Source organism: Macrobrachium nipponense, chromosome 4, assembly GCF_015104395.2.
Source record: "Macrobrachium nipponense isolate FS-2020 chromosome 4, ASM1510439v2, whole genome shotgun sequence".
Taxonomy (NCBI): domain Eukaryota; kingdom Metazoa; phylum Arthropoda; class Malacostraca; order Decapoda; family Palaemonidae; genus Macrobrachium; species Macrobrachium nipponense.
In genome coordinates this window covers 127878654-127891275 of record NC_061100.1, presented here as the reverse complement: position 1 = coordinate 127891275, position 12622 = coordinate 127878654, and the positions used below count along the sequence as shown (strand labels likewise).

The 12622-nt window shown below is 37.9% G+C and overlaps 1 protein-coding gene across 1 annotated transcript; it reads right to left on the bottom strand.

Moving 5' to 3' along the window:
* Positions 1-473: 473 nt before the first annotated feature.
* Positions 474-8082, bottom strand: LOC135211729 (putative ferric-chelate reductase 1). Its single transcript, XM_064244974.1, has 5 exons — positions 7997-8082; positions 4314-4515; positions 2809-2939; positions 1426-1514; positions 474-1287 (listed from the first exon to the last, which is right to left on the bottom strand). Exons 2-5 carry the CDS (start codon positions 4513-4515, stop codon positions 1221-1223), a joined length of 489 nt encoding a protein of 162 aa, XP_064101044.1. The 5' UTR covers positions 7997-8082; the 3' UTR covers positions 474-1220.
* Positions 8083-12622: the final 4540 nt, after the last annotated feature.

Here is a 12622-nt window from a genome sequence, read left to right as displayed (position 1 = left end):
TGGAGTCGATTTGGGTTAGGGGAGGCCACACCCCCTAATATGAGCTCATGTACGTACATGAGCTTGTAAGACAAATGGAGTCATTATGAGCTCATGTACGTACATGAACTTATCATACATATGGAGTCAATTATGAGCTCATGTACGTACATGAGCTTATAATACAAATGGAGTCAATTTGGGGTCAGGGGTGGCCACGCCCCCCAGAATTGAAGTCTATATGGGGTCAGGGTGGCCACACCCCCCCGACAAGTGAGTCTATATGGGGTCAGGGTGGCCACACCCCTTTTGGGGGTTTTGGGGGTTGTCCCGCCCCTTTTTAGGCCTCACGTACGTACATGAGCCAATCAGGAGGGGGGAGGGGGGTAGCCACGCCCCGTTGGGGGGTGGGGGGCGGGGGGCGGGGCTAGAAAAGTGGAGTCTATATGGGGTCTTTTCCTCTACTAACCCTTCAGGGTAATAAAATGCGGAAAACCATTTTCTGTTTAATTAGGGATTATAATGTTGACAGCTTTCCAAATTACATGAGCTCAAAGTAAAGGCCAGAATAGAAATTGAGAGGCAAAAGAAAAGACAGGAAATGTGATTTTCGCAAACGGAGTACCTATGCATAGGGGATGTAACCGCGCCACACAAGCTTCCTTCAGACGTTGCTGAGAAAAAGAGATTTCTTGCATCCATCGTCATCTTTAAGATTCATTTTGACCAATGGAATACAATTTAGGCCGAGTAGAATACCAACCCCTCTTGTGAAATCACTGGATTTCAGTTAGCATATATAGTTACTATTCAAAAGATGGACTTTCAATGCCATTTGGTATCCGTTTATGAAACTCATTTTACAGGTTACTGGGCTGTCATGGTTATGGTAATCAGATTCTACAAGTTACTACGTAAATGGGAGTAAGTGAAGACGACTTAATTTTAAAGCAGAAATTAGATATAATTGTTGCTGCACTGATAAGCAGCCTTTCAGAAACAGCAGTTATAAAGTACTTATTTGTTCTTTCTCAGAAAACTTTCTTAATATTTAAGCAAATGACATAAGATTATTTCTTCAACATTTCTACCTTTTTTTTTTTAAATCCACCATTGATTATTCAAATGGCTGCAAAACAAATAAGACATCTTTTAATGAAGCAAAACAGTGAATTATCAGATTCATATCTTTGAAGACGGTCATCAGGGTAGGGTGGGTATTCAAGCCAAGAGACAGACGTCTAGGGCACGACCTGGTCATTGTTCAAATTTATCCAGAAAGTTTTATAGCTCTTTACCACAGTGGCCCTAAAAGGAGAATTGGAATTGATTACTTCTTTAGATTTAATGTGTTACTGAGATATATATGACCGGAACAATTATTATGATCATTATAGCACTTTTCTAATATTCTGAGCAATTTATCGAGATTATTTTGTCACCTACCTAAACTGTACAGGTCCGTGATAAGTCTGTGGATCCCACCGAGCAGACACCTGCGTCTTCTTCCTTTTTCCGTCGTGTTGGACAGCGGACTGGAAAAAAAAAATATTAGAAAATATTAGGAAGGTATATATATTATATATATATATATATATATATATATATATATATATATATATATGTGTGTGTGTGTGTGTGTGTGTGTGTGTGTGTACACACAAATTATGCCCAATGGGATTCTGAACACACCTATGCAACCTGAATGTTACACAATACTCAAAGAATAAGGATTGATCCGACCTCCAGCTTACGTGAGGCATGTGCTAAATTCTATGGTCAAATAGAGCATTGTTTCACCAACGAAAATTAAAATAAATGTACTTTATTGTATTTAAATATTTTCTGTGATCTTTAACATGTACGTTATTTATTTCTTACTCTTTTATTCGAATAAACAAATCATAGATGTCCTATCCTAAAATCCCCGTACCTTTAACTCAACGCGAAACACCTTTTTCAGACCTTTTTAGGGTTTCCCTTAGGGCTTTCCTACCCCCCCAACAAGAACAACAAAGTAGTTTGTAGGCTTACTCCCCGAGTGAGCAAAAAGTGTCTGTGAGGTTACCTTCGTTGCATGCAGATGTCAGTTAGTGATGGAAGGTTGACAATGCAAATCTCTTTTATTGTAGCTTGCAGGATATTTCTCTAGATGCTGCACCGGTGTAAAATCTCCGTTCGAAAAGGCAAAAGCGTCACTCAGTTTCTGGGTTCAGTAAATCTTACTTACTTCTTAAGATGATATTATGATTGTTTTAAAGCAGATCTTCTTCTTTAAACAAGGCCTTTATTCAGATGATATTCTTTTCCCCTTTTTCATATTTATTACCCTCTTTAATTACCAGCCATTTGTATCAAGACATCTTTACTTATGGAGGTTTTTATATTTGTAAGTCTGCCTTTTCCTCAACACGTCATACCATGCACACTAGTGGGTCCAGAAAAGTTTCAAGGGGGCCACCAATTTTCATAACACACACCACACGCACACACACACACACACCCCATTTAAGTAGAAGTTAGGAAATGGATAGCAATCGCCTATTCTATTAGGAAATACCGAATCTATTACTGTCGTTAATATTATTTTTTCTTATTTTATTATTATTTCTATAATAGATTTTTCCCCCATTTTTATATCTCTCATTTATGTTATAATTAAACCTTCAATATTATCATGTTGTCATATTTCATGGGGGGGGGGGGGGCACGTGCGCAGGTGGTCCCTCCCCTGGATCCCCTAGTGATCACGTGGCAAATATGATGAAAGAAAATATCTGAAAAAACTACAAAAAAGCTACTCTCAGATGCATCTAAAAAAAAACTTACCCCCGGAGGGCATCCGATGATTCTGGCCGAGGGGCCAACATCCTGAAAGGCTCCAACCTGAGCGTTGTTTTGGTTTCGAGCTTGGATGAAGAATCCTTCGAATTTTGTGCCGTCTAACGTGCTTAAGGTCACTGTTAGGGAAGATGAGAGGTTGATAATGGTCATGCTAATGTTTAAGGAAGCAAAGTTACTGGAAAGGGCAGGGTATTAATATTGTCACATGTGTCAGACCGTTTGTTTTCATGTTCAGTCATCCGTAGCCTCCGGCATCTTTGTGTACCTACTGGACAAAATTCCTCTAAATGGCGGTTTGCTTTTTTTGAGAATGTTTTTGATGTATTAGATTGAATGTGTTAGATAAATTGTTGTTTGGCTAGTATTCATGATGTCCATTTAAATGGGCAACGTCCGAGCACTCCTTTCACAAAGTGCCCCTATGTTACACTGCCTTATAGATGATTTCTTCCAATCCTTTCACTGCAAACCCGCAGAACAGTATCTTTAGCAGTGCTATGGACGCTAAACTCGCCACCTTCCGGAGAGGCCATGATACTGGTTGAAAGTCTCAGTTGCAATTGGCCTCCCTCTTCCGAATTCCTCATATACTGTTTTTACACGAGGAATTTTGAACTGACATTCTCTTTTTTCATCTTTTTTTGGTATATATTTTCTCTCGAAATGTTTCCTTGACTTTCCACAAAAGGCATCTGTCCTGTGGGTGCTTGCTAGAAAAGATAATGAATGGCCTTTTGGCTTGTTCCATAGGAATATATACACATAGGGAATTAATAATAATAATAATAATAATAATAATAATAATAATAATAATAATAATAATAATAATAATAATAATAATAATAATAATAATATGCTAGAAGTAAACCCTCTTTTAAACATGTTTTATTAAAAGTGATTGCTGCCTCAGCTGCGTTAATTTTATAACTGCTCTTCTCCATTTTTCTAATTATTGCTTTCTCATTGTTGCTTAAACTGGTGAGCAACGCACCGAAGGTTGACATATCTCAATTATGTTATAGTCAAAAGCGATTGGATTTTTATTGGTAAAAAATTCCAGTGGTAGTAGTATAACTTTTGGGTATATCCCGTAGACTTTATTGCGGGTAGAATTGAAATTAAATTCTATTCCTTTCTATTCTTTTTTACTACCACCACGGGAATTTTTTACCAATAAAAATCCAATCGACTTTGACTATTACATAATTGAGATATGTCAACCTTCGGTGCGTTGCTCACCAGTTTAAGCAACAGTAAGAAAACAATAATTAGAAAAATAGAGAAGAACCTTTATAAAATTAATGCAGCTGAGGCAGCAATCACTTTTAATAAAAGAAGTTCACAAATAAAAAAAAATGCATTAGGGACAGGTAAAGAGAAAATTGAGAGATGTGTTTCCAACTCACCATATCAAGAACTCTTATAAAGAAAATAAAAAATGAGGGGAGGGTTTAATCAACAGGAGACGTTTCCATCGTCATTTTACTTGCCTGTATATTTGCCGTCAGCGTCACGGTTAGCGACCAACTGGAATGGTGGAAGGCTGCTCTGCGGTTGGAATCCATGCCCAGGCATCATGGAATCACAGGCTGGAGTCAGGTCATTCCTGCTGAAGGGCTCGGCGAGGTGGAATAAGGCGATCATCGCCAACACGACCGTCCGGCACAGTGCTCGGGAATTTATTTCCATCATCTGAAAGTTGTGCCCAGAGATTAAAATAGCCTTGGTGGGTATCCGCATCATGAAAGATGAAATAAAAGACCATTGGTAGTTATTTTGGTATCGGAATGCTGAAGGATGATTTTGGATTATATAAATGTATAGCGTACAGTATATGTACACACACACACACACACACACATTATATATATATATATATATATATATATATATATATATATATATATATACATACAATACGTATCGGTATATGTATAACTGAATCACGAAAATGTGGAACGTGATGAATATATTAATAAGGCAACATCCCCATTAAGGTAAATGAAACAGTGGAGTGACCGCTCGAGGCCTTTCGATTTTCTTCCTTTACTAAACAGACGAGAGTAGAAATGCCTCGCAGCGGTTACTCCACTGTTTCATTTTCCTTCGTAGATTTTGCCTTTATACATGCATACATACGTACATAGATAACATACATACACACACACACACACACACACACACATATATATAATATATATATATATATATATATATATATATATATATAATAAAACAGAAGATCCTCAATAATTTTGGGGGAAAAACAAAGGTACAGCTAAGTGAAACATTGTTATAATGAGTATAAACATTGCTTTACTTTACTTACTGTTATGACTGTATCTGTACTTTTATGTATGGCTCCTTTCCTTCAGCAGGTGACTAAAGTGCTGAAATAATTTATTTACATATACTAAATACTTTACCTTAGTTATAAAGTCACAGAAATAGTCGAAAGCTTTACCAGCGCTTACTATAATAAAATATGAGATATATAAACATCTTATAACTCACGTTCTTTATTATCATTGTGGAACTTGTTTTAGGAGTAACGACATAGGTGCATATGTACAATATATATATATATATATATATATATATATATATATATATATATATATATATTGTGTGTGTGTGTGTGTGTGAGTTCCAGAATACGTGAAATAGGGTCTGAATATCCTTTGATGTATTTAACCAATGAATCCCAGGTGCCTTCTGCCACAACAATAGATAAGCCTAATTATGAAATAGTCCCAAGGTTTGGGAATATTGGGGTTGCTAAATATTTCCTGGTTCATAAATACTAAGTATAGTCTGGAATTAGGAATATAGAACGTAGGAACATTTAATTAAATTTATAAGATAGAATAGGTAGAAAATGAATCTTCGCTGTTTGTGAATCAACTAAAGAGCAAAGGATTGGAAAAAGCATAGGGATATCGGATAAGGATAATATACATATTTTATACGGGAAGGACAGATGGAATTGGTAGAGATGGAGTAGGCATGATCTAAACTCCAGATCTAGAAGACAATGGCTGAATGAAGAGCACGGAGCAGTAGAGCAAGAAATGTGATAATTATTGTCAGTGATACGAACACAAATTTATGAGAACAACAGCGGCCTGAAGGATGTAATGAGTGAGGAAGCCTTGGTACTTGGAGTGATGGGTCAAAAAAAGAAGAAGAAGAAGAAGAAGAAGAAATATAACGCCGGGAGGGTCATTTGTATGACTCGTAAAAAAAAAAGATATTAGGAGGATAATTCGAGTGACACACCAGAAACTGACGTAGGCCTGAACGTTCTCACGAATGAAATACAGTTTTTGGACTGAAATTAAATAGTAAAGAAACTTCAGAGATGATTTGAGCTGAAAATGAAATGACCCAACGAGTCATAACCATCATGTTTTGCTGAATGTGGAATTAGGAAGCAAAGTGCTATAACTGGTAACTGCAGAGAAAGAAATTTACAAAACGTTCAGAAATGAACAAGCTGCTTTTATAAAAAGGCAAGAGTTCCGCAGATCAAATACTTTATTGCGTTCAAACATATCGCGCTTCAATGTGCGGATTTGAAAACTCCCCTTCTAACGACTATCGTTGATTGCGAAAAAAACATTTCGTCTTCATTCACTGTGGCATTTCCGTTAAAGGTAACCGAAGTTATCCAAGAGTGAAACGGTTGCAAAATTAATGACTGGATAAGATTGAATATAGAATCTAGGCCAAAGGCCAAGCACTGGGACCAGTGAGGTCATTCATTGCTGAAACGGTAATGGACAGTATAAGGTTTGAAAAATGTTAACAGGAGGAAAACTTTCGAGGTTGCGCTATGAATCAGTTGGTAGGAGAGGGTGGAAAGTGAAAGAGGATACGAAAGGAGGTTCAGTAAAAGAAACGAAAGGGGTTGCAGCTACGGGCCGAAGGCACTCTGCAAAGAACCTTAAATAACGCCTATAGTGCACCGCGCAAGGTGCACTACCCCCAAGGGTAAAATTAATGACGATGACGTCTTGTCAAAACTCCTTTGCAGTGAATAGTAAGGTGCTACAAGAGAATGTTATTTCACCCTTGATGCTTGCCCTTCTCGTGTCCTAGATTTTGTCAAAAAAAAAAAAGTGGTCGAACAACGACAGAAACTTAACAGACCTAAAATCTACAGATGATACTGTTTCATCCAGCGAACCACCACATGTACAAAGCTTGTTTAATAGAATGTCTCACACGCATGTATAGAGCGATGGGTCTTAGAATAAAAAAAAAAAACTCAGAAACATGAAAACTTTACAATGATGAGAACAGAATATCCACATGGTGATATTAGCACATTAAGCCCCATCCACACGGTCGACCTTTGCCCGGCGACCTTGGTTCAATGTGATGTCAGAAGCAGTTAAAGTCAGAAGCAGTTAAACAGAACCTTATCTGCTGTCTCTCCGCTTCTGGCGCCACATCGAGCAGAGTTCGTCGAACAAAGTCGACCGTGTGGACAGGCCTTTAGGTGGAGATGGGAGGATGAATAATATTATATATATATATTATATATATAAGATTAATAACTAATATAATTATTATATATATATATATATAGATAATATTCAGCCTCCCAGTCTCCATCTACTGTAATATCCTTATGTGCATATTATATGGTGTATCCGTATGTACGTATATATAATATATATATATATATATATATATATATATATATATATGCTTAAAAAATCACAGTAGATGCACGTGACTTCATTATAAAACCGAATACAACAGGAAAATGATAGGCAGAAAATCAGTACCAAGCGCTTCATCCATTATCCTTGGCAGCAAATACCTGAATAAAGACGAAAGCGCTTGGTACTGACTTTCTGCTTGTCATTTTTTTTGTGGTACTCGCTTATGTAATGGAGTCCAACCGTGCATCTACTGTGATTTTAAGTATATATATATCTATATATATATCTATATATCTATATATATATATATATATATATATATATATATACACTGACAGTTGATCTATCATGGAAGTTAAACCATTCTGGGTCTGAGTATTTGGAAGCCAGACTGTCAACAGGGGGCAGCAACGTCGCACTACAAATACTGAATGAAATCCGGAGTGTCAACAGAGTTTGGCGACATCCACTCCCAGGGAAAGAACTGGCAATATTCTTACTGTTAGTCGCTACTTGTCCTGATACAGAAAAACGGCTGACTGATGTGAGTCGAATAGAATATTGCAATAGACTGTGTTCTGAGTGTGATGCATCCCTTCTTACATACCGACGAGGACAGGAAGACCATGACATCGCAGATTCACCCGACGATGAACTAATACACGACAATGATTCGGTTGCATGGTATTTTGATATCCACCGGAATAACTCGAATACCATTGCAAACTTTGCACAACAATCCTTTTAAGGAATGCCAGAGGAGATTTAGAGCACAAAACTTTATTTCATTTCCTCAAAGTGCTGTGCTTCTTCGCATGGGACAAAATCTTCCTATTCAGTATTTAGACTTCAGAGCGAAGGCTTTCTGCGGTGTTCTCACTTCATGCATACTTAAAGACAGTCATCAGAACTTGAGAGGTGTTCTAGAAACCTTGTCACTAAAAGAAAATAATTCCCTAATCTTTTTACCACAACTACCCAAACAAAATCAAAATGAAATTTATTACTATTACACATATTGAAGTGTGCCAATATTTTCTCAAGGTCTCACAATGCAATTACATACTAATGAAACATTTTGAGATAAAGTGTTTCATAGCAACTTAGTTGTTTGGTGGAGCTCGACAGATTTCTGTTAATACCAGCTAGTAACTCAAACCTTATCGATAACTTTTAGAACCTAAGGTAATAAGTAACCCAATTCATTTGGTGAAAAAAAAAAAGCGTCAGTATTCATAACGCTTGTACACTTCCCGTAACCAATAATATGGTACCTTAATCGTGCACGGTTCAAAGATTCAGCCACAGCTCAATCAAGGGTAAACTGTATCTAGACCGTGGGTAAACCTTTGTGAGGAAAGTTTCGACAGCCTCCCATGTTTAATATACATATTACCTATACGAAAGACCCCGACATCCTACCATAGAGCCTGCTTTTAAAGTTGCTGTCTTGAGGCACACCACACCGGCATTTTAGGTGTGATTGATGGAGGTGGGAAGGCGGTTGAATAATTGGAAGACCTCCCGCAAAGAGTTCCCATGCGCGCGAACGCACATACGAGCGCATTGCCTATGTGCAGATCCATATTTCTGCACTGTGTACCGCCGATGGAAGGATTATGGCAACTGTGAGGTTTATGTAGTATCATCATTCGGTAAACCAAACAGTAAGAGAGGTGGCAGAAGGACTGATAGGTGAAGAGCAGTATGGCTCTTAAACGAGTAAGAGGATATAATACATATTGATGAGCTCTAGATAATAAAATAGATACACGAAAAAATCTAAAGGCATGGCCTTTTGAGAATGAAGGATAATTATATAACATAAATTACCGTTATTAATAAAAGTTTTGTCAAGGAAATGACTGGTTATGGCTGTTCAGTCTCTTTATTTTGTGGTTAATATAATGGATGCTTCAACATGTATAATGTATGTATATGTTTATATATATACATAGTATATATGTAGTATATTATACGTGTATAAATGTAATATATATATATATTATATATATATATGTATGTATGTATGTTTTTTATTTTTTATAATTACAAATACATATATTTTAAATGCATACAGGTATATACACTTTGACATATATATATATTATATCATATATATATATATATATATATATATATATATATATATATATGTGTGTGTGTGTGTGTGTGTGTGTGTGTGTGTACTTATACAATTACACAGCGGCATGTGTATATACATATTCATATTTACATATGTAAATGTACATATTTATATATGTAGATGTACATATGTCTCTATGTATAGGTACACATGTGCATGTGACACTCCTTTTTCTAAAAACTTCCTCACCCATCTCTTTTTCTTTCTCTTATCCCTCCCCAAGTGCATTAAAACTGCCAAGTAGAACACAGAGGGTATTGCACCAACAGGCATCCTGACGACAACTGAGGTCTGGACAAGAAACTTTGTTTGGAAACTTTTTGCAAACTTTGTTGGCAAATAATGTTTCTTAGTGTGGACGGGCCTTTAGAAACATGAAGATTGCCTGGACAACTAATGGAAGATTTATGTTGAACGAAAACCAGACAAGAAATAATGGATGGAAACTAGAACTGAAGAGATACAACACATCCCATTGTGGGAACTTCTTTACATACAAGATACGTGACACATGGAATAGACTGCCACCAGAAGTTGTAGACAGCAGTAGTGTGGAAGAGTTTAAAAGAAAGCTAGACAAAATCATTAGGACACCGTGAATGAACATTAAAACCTGCTCCAGAGATAAGTGAGCGCGGGATCTCTCCTCGGATGGACTAATAAGTCTTTGAGACAGCTTAATGCTTGTAACTCTCTTCATTTCTCTCTGTGAAGAGAGAAATGACGAGGAGAAGAGGCTCAGGGGAGGAAGGGAGGTCACACCCCTCCCTCCCAGTACTTGGCCTCTCTCTCTCTTCTCTGTGAAGTGAGATAGGAAGAGAAGAAGAGCCACAGGGCTGGAGGGGAGGTTCTACATCTCCCTTTCAGTACTTAGCCTCTCTCTCTCTCTCTCTCTCTCTCTTTCTCTCTCTCACACACACACACACATACACCGAAGAGAGAAAGGAGGAGAAGAGGCACAGGACAGGAAAGGAGTTCCCACCCCTCCCTTGCTGTCCTTAGCCTCTTTTCCTCTCTTTCTCATTCTATTTTTTTCTCCTTTCTCTGTCGCTCCCTCATTCTCTTTCTGTAAAGAGTAGAGGGGTGCACAAGGGAGTGGCTCGAGGGGCTGGACCCCTTGCCGTTTTTCTTTACATAGCTACGATGTCCTGTTTCTCAGAAATAACGATTTAATGCGATTGTAATATACATGTATTGAATTTAATGGATTTCAAGACTCATAATATCCCTTCAACATTTATATTTTAGCATATGGAACATGGCAGATTTCAATTTAAAAAATTAAGGGAATGTCATTTTTTTCCATATGATCCCCTGCCCTTCTGATAGGAGGAGGAAGTCCCACCATATAGGAGCCATTCTACCCAAGAGATCAGAAAGATAATGAGATAAATTATTTACGATAGGCGCTTATTTTACCCACAATGCATCAGTCGACATACCGGTCCGTGACAGGTGTCTTACTTAGTAAGCAAAGTGTTAAATTGTTAATTGAGTGTTTCAGATTTAAAGGGATCTTTAATGGTGTGGGATAATTCTGAGCTTTGAAAATATGGACGGTTGTGTTGCAATAGCCGTAGCCGAAGTAGGATAAGACAAATTAAAATTTCTACACGTTTCGAGTAACGAAAGAGACGCATAAACTGTGGATTCGTGTCTATTTTTGTGCAAACAACGACTAGCCTATGCTTAGCGTATCCGTACATGTTCACCACGGGTTCGATCAAATAGAACTAAAAAGACGAGAAGTTTGCTTATGTCACTTAAAGGCGACTGACTAGCCTATGAGCTACTGAGTGTATTATATCAAGACAGAGCTCATCAACAAACATTTACAGCGAGATCATCAAAACCTCCCAGGACTAGAAAGTCATTCAGGTTGGTAGCTTAAGGCTTAGGCCCATAGACTCATAGCCTAGGATAGTACCTGTTATTGTTTTGCTATTTCAGTTAGGTATATTAGTATTCAGTAGATAAAACCTATTCATTTGGACCAAGCCTTTAGCTCACAGGGGCCATTGACTTTAGAATCAAGCTTTTAAAGAATAGGCTAGTAGCTAGCCTAGCTAGGCCTATAATTAGCGGAAACAACTGACTCGACTAACGGATCAAGGTAGATCTAGGGTACCCATCCGCGGCGGCCAAGACTATGGCAGTTGCGGTTTTTAATATGCAGTTTTAGCTACTGAACAAGAATTTTGGTATTTCTACAGAAGCAATTCGGGCGGCTGTAACTAAGCAGTAATTTACCTTTGAAAGTTACATAATAGCGTACCAAACTCAAAAGGTAAATTAAAGTTTAGTTCCAAACAAACGAAAAAGTAGGGTAAAAAACCGCATGGTACAGGGGTGGACCATGTACGATCAATGTGTACAACCCCAAGAAAAGTACATTATAACGCGTCCTGACACCGGAGTAGAGGTCTTTAGCTCCGTTTCTCACCAACAACAAGTCGCGTCTGATGCCCATCTCCGATGTCAGGATGCATTATAATGTACTTTTTTGGGGGTTGTACACATTGATCGTACATGGTCCACCCCTGTACCATGCTGTTTTTTACCGTATTCCTTACAACCCTTGTAAATCAACTAAAATAACATAGAAAATGTCAATTGCCATAGTCTAAGTCACCGAAGAACGGTCCTATATGACGGTACCAAGTATTCGTTATGGTGAGGGAAATGTGAACACAGCCGCCATGTTTGAACTCCCCAACCACCACGGAGCCATGTTTTCACTAAGGGGGGGCCAACGCACAGGGGGTGGGCGGGGTAAGGTGGAAGGTACGAGTTGTCTTAGCAGCCCCCCACTGAATAGTAACAGAGACCTTGACGTAACTTTCGGCAAAAGCCTAACACTCACTTTCCTAACAAATAATAATTAAGAATAATGTTTGGACCTTACCTTAAAGGGGTGGAGGGTAGAAAGCAGCAGCTGCCTTTAAGAATGCGTGGAGGCGGGTCTTAGGTTCCTCAAAAT

Excerpts from the sequence above, each read along its gene's own strand:
- LOC135211729 (XM_064244974.1), bottom strand. The coding sequence starts at position 4,515 with ATGATGGAAATAAATTCCCGAGCACTGTGCCGGACGGTCGTGTTGGCG. Across the intron at positions 1,515-2,808 it reads TCATCGGATGCCCTCCGGGG|TCCGCTGTCCAACACGACGG; the intron begins GTAAGTTTTTTT and ends TTTTTTTTCCAG. Across the intron at positions 1,288-1,425 it reads CACGGACCTGTACAGTTTAG|GGCCACTGTGGTAAAGAGCT; the intron begins GTAGGTGACAAA and ends TTCTCCTTTTAG.